Source organism: Gouania willdenowi, chromosome 15 (genome assembly GCF_900634775.1).
Source record: "Gouania willdenowi chromosome 15, fGouWil2.1, whole genome shotgun sequence".
In the NCBI taxonomy this organism is placed as follows: Eukaryota; Metazoa; Chordata; class Actinopteri; order Blenniiformes; family Gobiesocidae; genus Gouania; species Gouania willdenowi.
This window is the reverse complement of record NC_041058.1, coordinates 13,730,256-13,745,779: the sequence shown is the minus strand read 5'-3', so window position 1 is coordinate 13,745,779 and position 15,524 is coordinate 13,730,256. Positions and strand designations below refer to the sequence as shown.

General features: G+C 37.0%; 1 protein-coding gene across 1 annotated transcript; it reads right to left on the bottom strand.

The window, feature by feature from the left end:
• Window positions 1-8,897: 8,897 nt before the first annotated feature.
• wnt8b (wingless-type MMTV integration site family, member 8b) lies at window positions 8,898-14,580 on the bottom strand. The gene is made up of 6 exons (XM_028468942.1): window positions 14,510-14,580; window positions 13,589-13,622; window positions 12,535-12,673; window positions 11,598-11,723; window positions 11,374-11,516; window positions 8,898-9,619 (listed from the first exon to the last, which is right to left on the bottom strand). The coding sequence occupies exons 1-6, from the start codon at window positions 14,578-14,580 to the stop codon at window positions 9,050-9,052; spliced, it is 1,083 nt and encodes a 360-aa protein (XP_028324743.1). The 3' UTR covers window positions 8,898-9,049.
• Window positions 14,581-15,524: the final 944 nt, after the last annotated feature.

Sequence of the window (15,524 nt, the reverse complement as noted above, 5' to 3'; positions counted from 1 at the left end):
CTTTCGTTATTGAGCGGCCATGTTGTATCACAGCGACACCTAGAGGCGAGGCGGACTAACTGCTCCTGTAGTAATGCTTATTCGCCACAGAGAAGCGCTGTTGTATCTGATAATTCACTCTTTTTTCTTCTTTTTTTCTTCTTTTTTTCCTTCTTTTTTCCTTTTTTTCTTCTTTTTTTTCTCCCTTTTTTTCCTTCTTTTTTTCGCCTTGTCTGCACATGCTGTTGAAGGTCAATGCTACATGAAGTGCAATCTTTTTTCTTTTTTTTTAACTCTTTATTTATACAATTTGTAAATAATATCAAACAAAACAGAACAAAACAGCAGATAATAATAATTACGAAGATTCCCATTCACACTTGGGTCTTATAGATTGTCAATTTCTTCCATTTCTGATCAAAATGAGCAGGGTTCAGTCTTATGTAGTGAGTGATTTTTTCCATCGCATAAATTTCTTCCATTATCTCTTCCCTTTGTGACAAAGTACAATCTTTTTACGACAGCGACGCATGTTTTGTTATTCCAACTAAATAAATTATTTTATTTAACTCGCTCTATACCAGGGTTGGGATCAATTACATTTTTCAGTTACAATTCAATTACGATTACGGTGACCAGCATTTTTTCCAATTACAATAAAATTACGTATTTTTAATCCTCGGAAAGTCAATTACAATTACATTCTCGATTAAATAAATAACATAATAAAAGTGAATCTTCCTATTGTGTTAGCTTTCTGTTAGCATTTCTTATATTAACGGGTCCTAAATCAGCTGTAAAATACAAATAAAACAAATATCTATCATCTAATTTCTTTCCTATATCTTGGTTACCTTGTTAGGCTTCCTAATCAATGAAAGTATAGGTTTTTTTATTTTTTGCGTGGGCATCTGAGCCTTTTTATACCCCTCAATTGTTTTGTAAATGCTATGAGATGTGCGAAAGCTTCATATAAAACATATTTTAATAATTGTTAACTACGTTAGTGTAGAACTGTAACATGGTTCAACAGTTTTGCGTTCAATTATAATAGACAATATATTGAATTTTCATGGCAATTACAATTACAAAGTCATTTATCTATACACAATTACATTTTAATTACGATCAGGACAGCAACAGTTTTTTTTGAAATTACAATAATAATTATACACCATAATTGTAATTAATTATCAATCACGCGATTGCAATTATAATTGACACCCAACCCTGCTCTATGCACTATGACTTGGCAGTTTTTTTTTAAGTAGCTCCTTGATAACATCTGTCCTGCTCTGATCTATTTATGTGACACCTGAATGTGATGAGAAGCCTGGTATAAGATTAACTGCAGAGCAAAAATCAAAGCATTTTAAAGGGCACGTATTTAATGAAGCATAGTATTACTGTAAAAGCCCCAAAATTAACAGCATGTTTTACAGTAGATGTTACTGTAAGATCAAATGGAGGGAAAAGAAGAAGAAAAGAAAACAGTGTGTGAGCATATGCCAAATATTTCACTTGTTTATGGTCTTGTGGGTGATAATATATATTAATATTGACAAACCAACATTCATCCATCAAGATATATAAAGACCATAGCGATATAATACATGTATTTTTGTATTATTATTATTATTATTATTATTATTATTATTATTATTATTATTATTATTATCATTATCATTATCATTATTATTATTATTATTATTATTATTATTATTATTATTATTATTATTATTATTATTATCATCATTCGCAAGAATGAAACAGTCATTGGTGTCACAAAAAGACCTTTGATAGCATGTGCCGCAAAAAAAAAGTCAATGAAATAATTCTAAAAGTGGATTTATTTAGTGTGTGTGTGTGTGTGTGTGTGTGTGTGTGTGTGTGTGTGTGTGTGTGTGTGTGTGTGTGTGTGTGTGTGTGTGTGTGTGTGTGTGTGTGTGTGTGTGTGTGTGTGTGTGTGTGTGTGTGTGTACAGCATCTACTTTAATGAAACTGACATACATTTTTAGGAAGGTGATGTATAAAGTTTCATGATTGTTTTTAGGCTGTTTTAAAATGTGATGTTTTTTTTATTGTACTAATGTTGATAGATTTTGTTTTAAGGGTGATTTTTAACAGCTGTCCAGGCAGTCAGGCAGGGACAGCTGATGAAAAATAGCATTTACTGTAATGTTGATTAATGTACATTGTCCCATGTCAAATAAACAAAGAAGATAACATAACATAAAATAACATAACATAACATAACATAACATAACATAACATAACATAACATAACATAACATAACATAACATAACATAACATAACATAACATAACATAAGGTTTTTTATGTGGCTGGAAACACGTCTAAAACGCATGTGTTTTTAATCACCCCTGTTTTTCCGTCATTAAAACATATGAGTAATGAATAATGATTATTAGGGAGTATATGGCTTAGGGCTGGGCAACAAATCGATTTAATCGATTTATCAATTTTGTAGATAAAAATTATTTTTATTTTGCAAATTCGAGTAAAATTCGAGTGTTTGTTTTTTCCACCACAGTTTTTTCAGACTTTTTCACGTTCCGTCCTTGTGGCTTACCGTAGCGCGATGTGTTTACCCTTTGAGTAGGCTATATGCACATGTTTAATGTTTCATTCGCACTATACTGAGATGCTAAGGGAAGAGTTCAATTTTTTAATTGTAATATCATATGTTATAAAATATGTAATTATCTGATTTCTTAATCAGAAAAGTTAAGCTAGTGTGAAGTTGCTGTTGCACTTTTGCTTAAACTTGGGTTAAAGCTTGAAATTGTTGAATGACAGAGCCTCGTTTACTTTTTATTTTATGATTCTTCTATGCATTTTAACTCTTGAGGACAATCACAGCAATAAAGTTGCACTTTTGATGTCTGAGGTCATTTTTAAGTGCACTGAAGAAAAAAAATTGAAAATCGGATCGAAACTCGAATTTTTCTTTAAAAAATCTGAGATTTTCTTTTTAGGCAAAATTTCCCAGCCCTAATATAGCTTAAACAAAGTTTGTGTTTATGTTTTTCAGTAGGTCAACATTAATGTTGTGCATCTTTTATAGTCATTGCATAGTCTTACCTGGCAGGTCCTTCAACAATCAAAAAGCTCAGTTTATAATGACTTTACTGCCTATTTCACGTGTTTGGTCAAGCAGTGACCCCAGGTGTGGAGAAATGCTGATTTATTCTGCACATATATTTTTCTCTTGAGTCATCCTTTTTCAGCATGGGTTTCCTTTGGGCTGAGTCTAATGTAGGCTCCCTGCTGGGTTCCCATGCTCTGTGTTTCCTGTGCAGTTCAGTGAGCTGAGCTGAGCTGAGCTGAGCTGATCCCCCTGATGCTCTTCGCCTTTGGTTCTCTGCAGATAACCGCAGCCAGGTGACTGAACACCCTTGTTAGTCACAATAAGCTCATTTCTCAAACCCCATACATGCACCATCACTGTCTCCTCCACAGCTGATGGACACGTTGACAAAGATCCTCAGAGAGAGCAGGGGGTATATGGTAAAAATAAAAAATAAAAAATGTTTTCTGACATTTGGGAACATCTGATAACAGGAAATGTGATAAGTGCTGAAAAAGTGGCAACAGAAGTCCCTAAATAATGGAAACCAGCGCAAACACTCATTTGTGATGGCTTTCTCTCACATTCACGCTGACCCTCGCCCCTCTAGGTGTTGTGGGTCCAAAATCCTTAAGCCATAAATCCTATTAGTCAGGGATTCTCTGAAGCATTATAAGTCTTTTTCCCAGCTTTAATTGTTGGCATTATCAGTAGCAACCAAAGAGATAACGCCTTTGTTTATTTCTTTAACTTGCGTTATTTCAAGAGTGTTTACATGGCAACAAAAACATGTGCTTTTGCATACGCACCAAAACCAACTCACCATTGCTGGTTTTATGATGAAAAAAAAACTTTTGTAAAAAAAAAAGAAAGTAAATTAGTTGTTTTCTTTACATTCATTGTTAATGCATGAATGAAATACATAAATATTTGACTGTAAAGCTATTAATACAGTTGTCTATTAAATGTGTATTCTTATGCAAATATTTTTATAGTTTCTGATGAGTCGAAAAAAAAATATTCTCTGTGTTTTACATATACATTTTAAACTTACTGGATGCACAAGAGGATTTTTTGAATAAATAACCAAGTAATGGACTAAATGTGATTTTTATTTCAGATGAAGCTATTATTTAAACATTGTCATTTTTGAAAAACTATATATTCTTATATGGTTATATGAAGAAAGCAGGAATAGGAAAGTGAAAGGATTGTTGTCTGTGAAGTAAGTAAATAAACTTTATTAATAGAGAACTTTTTGCAGACAGGGGTCACAAACTATCAAATTAAGCAAAAAAAACTACAACAATGTTAAAAAAAAACAAAAAACAGTAAAATACAATTGCTCTTTTACATCACCCCAAAACCTGTCTAAACGTGTGTTTTTTTTTAAAAGACTCTAGTGAGTCAGAAGAACCGATTGAGATGGGGAGAGAGTTCCAGAGTTTTGCTACGGTTTTCAATCATCCAAATTGGTAAAAACAAAAAGACATGATGGTGTTTTCCTTGAAGACGTCTACTAAGCAAATATTCTTTGAACCTGTTGAGAAGAAGTTGAGCACGAGCAGTAAAACATGACCTGACCAGGGAACATTAAAAAAAAGGGTTCAGATTCCTTTACATGGCCTAAGGAATAACAGTTCAAGTCAGTCCATTAAAACATCTACGTGAAATCCCAGCAGAGCGTCTTCTCTCTCTGTCACCTCGGGCTCATGCTTTAGTGCAGATTGAAACAGGCAGGGCCAGCTCCAGAGACGGAAGTTCAAACCCCTCGGTCGGAGGTCGTGTCACTCTCTGCGTGGGGGTAGAAATTACGTGTTTTAGTCATGATTGACGTTATGTGCTGTTTCACACGCCTGTTATAGCCTTTGTTTCATTCAGCTCAGCCACTTTCCATTCTGACCAGCGTGCAGTGGAACCACCAAGGGACTGACGCAGAGAACATGGCCAACTAATAACAATGAAGATAAGAAGCAAGCACACCTGTTTATTAAACTACACTACAACAAATCTCATATTAGTTATAGTTAGTTTATTCTTTGTTCAGTCATTAAAACAAGGCTTTACACAGGAAAGAAAACAAAAAAACTAAAAACATGTTAATACTAGGATCGGGCAGTAATACGGTATTACCGTTGACCGCGGTGTCATGAAATAGCAACGGTATCAGTTTCAATACTGTTTAAAAAAAAATAAATTCAAACACTTATATGAGATAAAGATTAAATATCAAATATAATGTATTTAATGCCTAAACATGATTTCTTCAGCTGTCAGTGCAGTGTGCAGAAAGCAGAGAGGGAACACATTAAGACAGGCTTGCTTGAAGCACAAGCTTCCACTATTGAATCAATCCTTTTACTGCACAAGAACTTGGATTCGGTGTGAACGAACCGTGAGCCTTACGTCATATTTCTTTAATTTGTCACGGAATTACTATATACCGTGGTAAAATAGGGAGGCGGTATAACGGTATCAAAATTTGGATAGCGCCCAAGCCTAGTCTATACATACGGACTGAAGGGGTTAAGTATGTTACTTATTGATGCCTTACCCCATGAGCACAATTCCAAAATACACAGAACCAAACTGCAAGCAATATGATGACAAATTATAACAGCTTACAAAATTTTACAACTGAGAACAGCAGGCAACAAGATGCGAGTACTATTGTTGGGTTTCCATCGAACCTGTTACATCAGTTCCTGTCTAATCCAAGGATGAGGCAACTGATAACTTTTAAACTTCGTTCTTTTGTGTCAACTTCTAGAACGAATATTCAGTTATTCACTTAATGGAAAAGCGTTCACTGCAAATTTGGATTGAGCTTTAGTCAAAGTCTAAGTTTGACTAAAATGCAACTTACTTTTAGTCAAAATGTCGTCATGATATTTCAGTCTAGTTTTAGCCAGTGAAATTACATTCCGATTTTAGCCGACCAAATCTGTAACAGTTATAGTCGACTAAAGTATGAAGCATGAGTTGTGTATTTTCTCAAAATTCAATTAACATTCATCAACTTGATACAGGATGGTATTAAGGTTTCCTAAGAGACACAGACAGATTTGACCTTTGTTATCTGAATATCGTTGATTTTATTTACCTTTTCTGTCATATACTAGCATATAAAAAATAGGACAAGTTATTGTAAATTACAGTAAAACTAACAATGCAAATTAACCTGGTCTTCCTGAAAGAGAAAGAAATGCATTGTTAGCAAACAAATAAATAACAAAATGCACACGATAAAAGCAGTAGTGCTAGAGTGAGAGAAAAAAAGCACAATATAAGTGTAATATCATTTTTATAAACAACAAGTTTTAACAAATACTAAGTAGACGTCGTGTCTACTTAGCATTAGATCAACTTTGAAATATTTAAATATAATAAATAGAAAAGTTAGGAAAAATATATTGCTTAGCGTTTTAACTGAAAATCCCAATTAAAGTTTAAAAAAAAAGAATTTTGTTAAAAGACTTTTAACAACATTAGGGAATTTTATCCAACTTAAAGAAAAAATACCTTCAAAGGTTTTAACAAAGGCATGAAGTGCAAAACTTCATTTCACCTGAATATCCTGCGTCAGATTTTTTTGCGTTTTTGCTGGTATTGTCGTAGCTCCACACAATTTACATATACCATCTTACCCTCGTTCAAATCAAATGTAAAGTTTGTCCACGTGTGTTCTTCTTTCAGATACATTCTTTGACATTTTTGAGTAAAATTGCAAACAATATTGTCTCAATTCACAGTCTTTTTTGTGATCTTTGCTATGAAGACCACATGAGTTGTCTTACTTCCTCGCTATACAATCATCCAATTTGCTATTGGATCACATAACAGCTTGTCCCGCCTTCCACGCAACAAAAGTAGTTTTGATTGGATACCTTTCCAACTAGCTCGTAGCATCCAAAAAAAAAACACAACGCACGTTTGCCAAATCCTGGAGCCCTAGTTCTGATTGGATTACGTCCAACGTGAAGATTATTGTTTAGTTTTTATTCATAAATGAAAGTCCATCCATCTATCCATCCATCCATCCATCCATCCATCCATCCATCCATCCATCCATTTTCTGACCTGCTTTTATCCTTATTTCCAGGATTGCGGGGATCTGCTGGTGCCTATCTCCAGCTCTCATTGGGCATTAGTAAATGAAAGTATTAACATATCTTGACAAAGTTTTCATTCACCTGTATTTTTTAAAAAGTCAAGAATTGTCTCCTTTTTGTCAAGTGAAATATTGTCATCGTACAAAAACTACAACGCAAACTTTTCCTCAACGAAATCAACCCTGATGGCTAGTTTTTCTCGTTCTAGGGTGCAGCGCTAAAGCTTGGTATACTGCATCTTTCATTGGTGAGAGGGTTTCTCTGCATGCTTGGCAGGCCATGGGGTCATCAGAGGAGAGAGGAGTTTTGATTGTGATCATTATTTCGTAAATAAGATGTCAACAAGGTGTTTCCTTGACACCCAATTGAGTAAAAAGAGGAAGGTGCAGAAATGAACGCCCCCTTCTCAATGAGACTTCTAATCTCTCCTTTCATGTCCCCTCTCCTCTGAAGGGCTTCAGCCTCGCCTGCCATGTGCTGGTCCGCCGAGTCCTGGCACCTCTTCTTTGCAGGTGGAGTGAGTATCCTGGCAAGCATGTGTTTATAAAACCCACTTGTTTGGGCACAATACTTGAACTAACTTCTTTTGAGCGAACAGTGTGAATCTGTGCAAAGCCTTTTCCCAAAGTCCTTTAGAAGGCGACAGCCCATTGAGAGGAGAGAAGGAGGGATTACCTTGCTCGACAGTGGTGCATTTCCGAGAGAGCTGATTAGCTCTGCATTCATTGTTAAATCAAGCAAAGGAAGGCCCTAGAAGAGTGAAAGGATCCAAATAGGTAGGGCCCAGAAATAAAACAGCCACAGGAAGCCTTGCACAGGCAACCCAAAGTTTTCCCAACATTTCTTTCCCTCCCGCTCACGAGGAGGGGCAGCGTGAAAAAGGAGATTAGCATACAAAATTAGAGGCTGTTTGATTTTATTTTTTTTTTAAAGGGCAGCTTGCCTCATGCCCTCCACCCCTAAGGCCCTACTCTGTCTGGACCATGTTAATTAAACTAGTATTAAACAGTGAAGAAACTTCCAGGCGCTCAGGAGTTAGGGAGGCTCTTTGAGGATTACCACGACGAGGGGAGAATGGGAGGTATTTGTTAAGGAGAAATTGAGGGAGACATGACGGAAGAGTTCACTGGAAGGGTTTCTATGCTTGTACGTTTGCATTGGACTTTCCAAACCCCAGTGTGAAGAGTGAGACTGTGTTTACTCCACAGCACAAGGAATTACTGTCACAAAGAGTATGTTAAACAAGAACTGGCTGAAAGAAACACAACTGTAGGATTAATAATTCTTTGATTGCGTTTTAATGAAAACAAAACAGCAAAGAAACATCTAATAATATAGGGAAACTAATAAATGCTGTGCAATAAATTAACAATGTACAATACAAAGTGCTTCATTTTATGTACAATAAATACAATAAGAGCCAGTGGCAATGAGCGGTGGGAGGGGGGTGGTGCAGGTGATGTATAAAACTGTCCACAATTATCTTCAAAAACAAATATTTAAAAATGTAACAAGTAGTGAGTCCCAACGGAGGTTTTCTTTTATGTAAAAATAAATAAAACATGGGGTAAACAATGACACAGTGGAGGAAAGAGTATTTAAAATGCGCAGAAAGCTCAAAATGTTGTAAAAGAAAAATACAAAAACATACAAAAATAAATCTTAAATACATTTATACCAAAGTTATACGGCAAACTAAACCGCCTGTCTGTCCCGTTGACATTTATTGTCATTAAGAAATATAAAAACAAAGATGGTCTAAAATTGGATTTTCAGCTTTTTTTTTACCCCAAGTCCCCACACTTGGGGAATTTGCACCATGTGGGTGTTTATAGGAAATGATAGAAAAATGAATAGATGAAGATTCTTAGTGTTTCTTCTTCAGTCTGAGGTTTTTCCTGCGGCTGCTGGCACTATCATTCCTTCCCCTTTGTCCTCCTTTCTTTACACAAAAATATTTAGTCACCGTCTTTTTGCACTGCTCACACTTCACTGCACAGCACCAGTGGAATTTGCAATTGCAGCTGGACACCATCTCAGCTTTGCGCTCCTCCACAGCCAGCCCGCACTCTCCACATAGTCTTTTGCAGCTCCGTTTTTCCCATTTGCTCAAGTTCTTTCCCTTCTTAAGGCACTCACGTCCCTCGGTCCCCGGCAGGCCCAAAGTGCGATTCTCCAAGCAGTAATCTGGGGAGTCCTCGAGGTGGACCAGCTCTTTGCGTGATATGGAGCTGAAGGTTTCAGTGATGGCCCCCCGACTCGCTGCACTGTTTCCTGCTCCACGTAGAAGATCCACTTTCAGAGCCCTGTGGTACTTCTCCTTCAAGTAGTTCCCCACTTCTCTGAACTCCGGCAGCTGAAGCCAGCAGGTCTGAGTCGTGCAGCTTCCAGACACACCATGACACTTGCATGTCTTCTGCATGGTCCCCTTCACTGCCTGAACACGTAAAGACAGTGTCTATCAGTCGTTTAACAATTAGAAGATGATACATTTTTAACAGGAGCACAAACCTCCACCAAGAGCAAACTATCTGGATCAGTGATCCTAAAAATGGTCATTTCAATCTCCTTTAATAACGATACATTATGTAAATGAATGGGCACCCCAGTTTTCGCAGAATTACAATAAAATGCGTCATCAGGATCCGATCTGGATAAAACTTAGTGGGTTAACTGAAGAACCCACCTGACATATCTGAGTCAAATTTCATAAAGATCGGTCAATTTCAAACTAAAAAATGAATTTTTGAAGACTCACCAATAGTGAGAGATATAAGGATTTTTTTAACTTTTCAAACTGATCCAGAGTCATTGTATTTTAATCCAGATACCCTCCAAAATGTAATGGAATCTTACATGGTGGAAGGTGTATCTTTGGTTAAAATTTTGTCAAAATCCATGAAGTGCTTGTGACACAATCCTGCTAACAGTCAAATAAACAAACAAATATTGTGAATACTATATATGATGCAAAATGCAAAGCAAGGATGTGCACACTATATGAATGTAGTTAGCCAAGATCATCTTGGAGGTCTGGTTAAATATAAAAGTTACATATTAAATGCTGCTTTGAGACCCAGTCTATTTTAAAACTTAAGTTGACAGAGATTTTGATATCCTTACTCATTGCTCTTTAATCATGTTTAAAGTAATTATTTTGGTCCTACTTTGAAAAGTACATCAAACTTGCACTTGAATCTGTTGAGCTTCATTGTGTCTTGATTGATGTGTTGTCAAATTCTCTAATTGTATTCTCAAAATGTTCCCTTTTGGTAAAAGAAAGAACGAATGCCTTGAAAGGAAGAAATGACAGCTTCACTGCTCCACGGCTCAGTTTCTTTGTTGCCTTCACTGTTTCCTGACTTTCCTCGACACAAAACAGCTGTCGGTTGAAAGAAAGAGTTTTCTTTAGGTGAGTAGGGGATGAACTTGCTATCGAGGTGAGGCTGAACTAAAGTTTCACATTGAGTCCCATTGTCCTCGCCTGGATAAATAGGGAGTATTTATTTAACATGTTCATTATCAACATGTTTTCCTCTGTGAGAAGACCCAATGGAGAGTCCTTTTCAGTGAAGACATGAAAAAGGAGTATTTCTCTCTTTCTTTTTCCATTTTTTTCTGTTACAATGATGCTCCAGGTGCCATGGGGATCCCAAGGCCCAACAGGGGGGAGTAAAGGCACCATAAACAAAGAGCACTTCAGCTGCACGCCTGTGGTCCCCTCAAACTCCCTCAGGGCCAAACAAAGACCAACATAAATGTGGGATCCTTATTGCAAGAATAAAACTAAAACACTTATTTAAAAAACGAAGAATAATACAGAATGCTGTGCAATGTCTGCCTCCACGGGATCTCTAATTAAGCTTGCACCAGCGATCCTGAGATTCTCGAGTTGAGGTATTGTCATATGGAGCATTCAGCCGGTTAAATAGGCCCTTCTGGTACACCGAACACACCGTTATTATTGGAGACAAGTGGCACCTCACTTATAGTGAAAGGGATGCTTGGGTGGCACACTCAGAGTGATCCTGACGACAAGAAATATTCAAAAGGTGCTTTACGCTCAAGGGCAACCAAATGTTTGTATTATTATAACCAAGTTACCACCCAGTACAAATGACATAAACATTTTATAATCCAATCCCATAGCCTCATCCTGCATTTTTTAAGTTGAGTTAGCACCAACTGTACCTTACGTCCAGCCTCGTTGTTGTGCAAATTCATGGCTGCCCGAGCATCCTGGCCCGTCTCCAGTGCATCAACAAATTGTTTGGAGATGGCCTCTCCAAAGCCAACGTTGTCACTACAGCCCCCCCACAACCAGCCATGACCACCTGGGAAGAAACGAATAAAGTCATTTTTTCAAAAGTGATCAGTATCTTGTTTGTACTGCATGGTTTGAGCGTTTCTCTGACCTCGTTGGCCGTTTCTGCTGTCATCACAGCCGCAGTTGTCGAAGTCTCCGAGGCTGCAGTTCCTTGTTAGCGTGTACATAACTCCAGCAGAGCTGATGGCATGGACAAACGCAGTCTCTCGATTGGCTAGGGACAAAGAAATAAGTTTACCATCACGTTTGATCGCACAAATCCATCTCTGTGTTCAGAATTTTCACGTATTTTGCACCTTTTTTGTAAGAATGTGAAATATTTGTCTTGCTGGTGGGAAGTTTTGGGTGCAGGGGTTGTGATTCAGGGCTATATTTTGTTATGAATGTGTGTTTTTATTCTCTAATGTCCCTAACCATGATAAACATTCATTCTCTGTAGTGTTGTAGTACTTGAGACCGCTCTCAATACCAGATTTTAAAGGTCTTGATCTTGTCTCAGACTTGAAAGCATCTTTACTCGGTCTTGTCTTGGAGTGCCCGAACACGGAATTTTTTTTGTCAAGAACAGCAATGATTTCTGTCATTCTTCGACTTTACTAATGTGATAATGAGGAGAAAAACTCTGTCAAACTGTAAATATCTTCGATTCATGTATTACCTTTTTTTTTTGTATTTGTATGTATATTTGAAAGGAACTAAAACTAAAGAGATAATGTTCTTTAACTGTTCAACCTTGTCATGGTTTTTAAAATTGATTGTATGGCCTCGGTCTTGGTCTCGGTCTCGGCTTCTCTCGGTCTTGGTCTCGGTCTCGGATTCTCTCGGTCTTGGTCTTGACTCGGTCTCGACTCCCAAAAGTCTTGGTCTTGTCTTGGTCTCAGTCCATTCTGGTCTTGGGAAAGTCTTGGTCTCTGATAATGTGGTCTTGAGCACAACACTACTTATCTGATCAAATCTCCATGTTTCCCTAGCCAGGGTTTAATTAAACTACTGCCTGCAGATGGTGTTGCTTCCGATCAACTCACCACTTCGGAGACTGCTGTGTGTGGAAAGCTGCAAAGCTCTTTCAGGACAGTTCCAGCGGTCCCATGCAAACTGGTATTTGCACTCTTCTATGCCACTCTGAGCCCCGGCCGCCACACTGCTGGAGTAGATTAGATACGCCTGCAGGGATACGAAGTACAATGAGCTACCTAATCACATGTACAGTACGAGATTTATATGTTGATATATGACATTTTCACTGTTTTTTTACTTTATCTAGTTTTGTTCTGCAGTTCATTTTGTGACTTCATGCTGTCTAAAATAGGAAAAATAGTTTGACAGCATGCACTTAAAGGGACCTACACACAGAGATGGACAGTCAGGGGTGGGCGCAACAGTCTTGGATAGAGATTTTTCTCACATGTGTAACTTATACAGCCAACTTTGTGTTAAACATGAACTAAAAATGTACTGTTGGAAACAACCACTATAATATTTACACTCCTGTTAAGGTCCTTTCCTTATGATCCACCACAGAAAGATAGAAAAAAAAAAAAACTGCGGCATAGACGAGGACTAAAATCAAGTAGCAACATCTGGATGTTTTGCAGATTAGAACACGGATCGTTGTCGGCTTTAATTACAACACAACCTGACTCCAGCACTCCAAATCTAGCTGCTGTAAATACAATGGATGGCTGCATTCCCTGGCCATCGCCTGCCGCTCTGCTGCTTGTTCAGACTGTGTGAATGATAATATAACTAATATGTCTCAAGGGGCCTTCAGGGAGATGGAGTGCCACCTCTTTCACAGGAGTCTGGCTCGCTAATGATGACCACCCACTACACCAATAGCTGCCCTTGCCTCTTAACACATTCAACCCTCCGATGCCAGAACCTCTGAATGAGGTCAAGTGTACGAAGGGGGGAGAGTGTGTGTGTGGGGGGTTAAAATCACAACAGCTCAAGAATATCAATGCCATTGTTGAATATACGAACAGGTACCAGTGGCTTTATACATGGACTTGAGGTAAGATATAATATGGCTTGGCCGCCTTTCCTCTGGGAGAAAAGATCAAAAGAAAGTTGGCTTACCTTGGGTCCGGTCATCAAGAAATTATTCACTGACCTGGAAAAGGAGACAGCTTATTCACTCTGAGAAGCTCAGTGTCCTTTGCAAATTCCTCCGCTAACATCTGTCATTAGTGCACTTTGTAACATGTTTAACTGTGACACTAAAGAGGAAACTAGTCTTTTTCACCCGCACAGGCGATGTGCTGTAGGAAAGTTTTTTTTTTTTTTTTTTTTTTAATTTAGAAAATTGTATTAATTTCCATTCATAAATTGGAATTTTTTTTCAAACTTAATTGTGAAGTGAAGATTATGTACGATTGTTAGGAATAGATGCCTGTAGGCATTCATTTTTTTTAAATTGTCATAATTTTTTTGGATTCCGTATTTTTCCAAAGTTGATTTTATTATTAAAAAAAATACCAAAACAACATGTATTATTATTATTTGATTGCGTTTATCCGTTTTTGTGATCTTGTGTTTTTCTTCTGTATGGAAGCCATTCTTTGACAATTAATGACTCCGACTCTTCTTTCCCTCCTTTTGTTCAAATATTTACACCATATAATTTATGTTTTTATTTTTATTTTTATTTTTTTAATTAAATACAAATAAATATTGGCTTTGTAATACACTGGGGTAGTAATGTTTTACACATTTGATTGATTGTTGAAAATCCATTCACTTTTAGCCTGTTAGTGCTATTGGGTCAAATCTTTCATTGAAATAATTTAATTTAAAAATACATACATATATATATATATAAATATATATTCATAAGAAATATTTTGGGGAATTTTAACGCTATAGTTACTGTAATGGCTTAAATAATTAGGGTAAAGATCAGAAATTAACACCTTTTCGATTAAAAATGTGAATGGTGGGAGAACAATTAGATAAAGTTCAAATAAGATGTGTAATAAAATGGTGATAAATCTCACTTACCAGCTGCAGCACGACCTCATGTGAGTCAGCAGAATGAAGGTGTAATAGAAAGCCTCCCAGTGCATGAACATCCTGACAGCTGAGAGGGCTGAGGGCAGCTGAGCTGGTCCAGAAGGTGCGGACGGTGTGAGGATGGAGGAGAACACTGAGCTACCAACCAGCACATGAAACTCAAGGAGGGGGCCCTGAAGTGGAGCTGCTCTCTCGTCCCAACAAGAGATTATCTGCTTAATTAAAGATTTCCCCCATTCTTGCTCTCTTGGCCAATCAGAAGTTATATCCCATGAGGAGAGAGCACACTGATCAAAAGGTGCACCCTGGGCCTTCAGGGCCCTCAGACCACAGGCCCCCTGCCTCCATTCAGCAGCTAAGGAAGATCTATTTAATCCCAAAGGGAAAGTGTATCCCGATAGCTCACATTTCTGCTCAGAAAAAGGAGTTTATCTAACATTACTAACACAGAGATAACAGGCAGGGATTAGTGATAGATAGCCATTTAGGTTCTGTAACCTGACTCAAACACGTAACGTTGCTCTTTTTGCACTTTCTGCACATAATTAAACTGTGCAATTGACATTTTTATATATGTATATTTATATTTTTATTGTTTTTATTAGATGTGGCTTGTATAATATATTTACAAGATGTAACGAAAATAATTTCCCCTCATGGGATTATTAAAGTATTTCTGATTCTGATTCTGATTTAGAGGACGAGTCATGGTCCGTACGTGAATATATAGATTCAAATATAATTACAATTTTAATGTTTCAATTAATCCTAATATATTATGGAATTATCATGATATTTTATTTCATCCTGCAACATCCTCAATCCTTGCTCTGGTTTTAGCTAATATATTGTTAACTATTTGGTGGCTTTTATAGTTTTATCTTTCATAAGCTCTTACTCTGACTGTATTTTTTTTTTTTAAATAGTTTTTCCATGTACTTCTTCTGTGCTATTTATTTGCTTTAAGAACATTCCAGTATTATTTTTGACACTGTAAACTTGT

What these genes read in the sequence shown, in the direction of transcription:
- wnt8b (XM_028468942.1), bottom strand. Translation starts at nt 14,580, where the DNA reads ATGTTCATGCACTGGGAGGCTTTCTATTACACCTTCATTCTGCTGACT. An exon ending in ACACAGCAGTCTCCGAAGTG is followed by an intron (nt 11,724 to 12,534) that starts GTGAGTTGATCG and finishes CTTTGTCCCTAG; the next exon opens with CCAATCGAGAGACTGCGTTT. An exon ending in CAGCAGAAACGGCCAACGAG is followed by an intron (nt 11,517 to 11,597) that starts GTCAGAGAAACG and finishes GTTTCTTCCCAG; the next exon opens with GTGGTCATGGCTGGTTGTGG.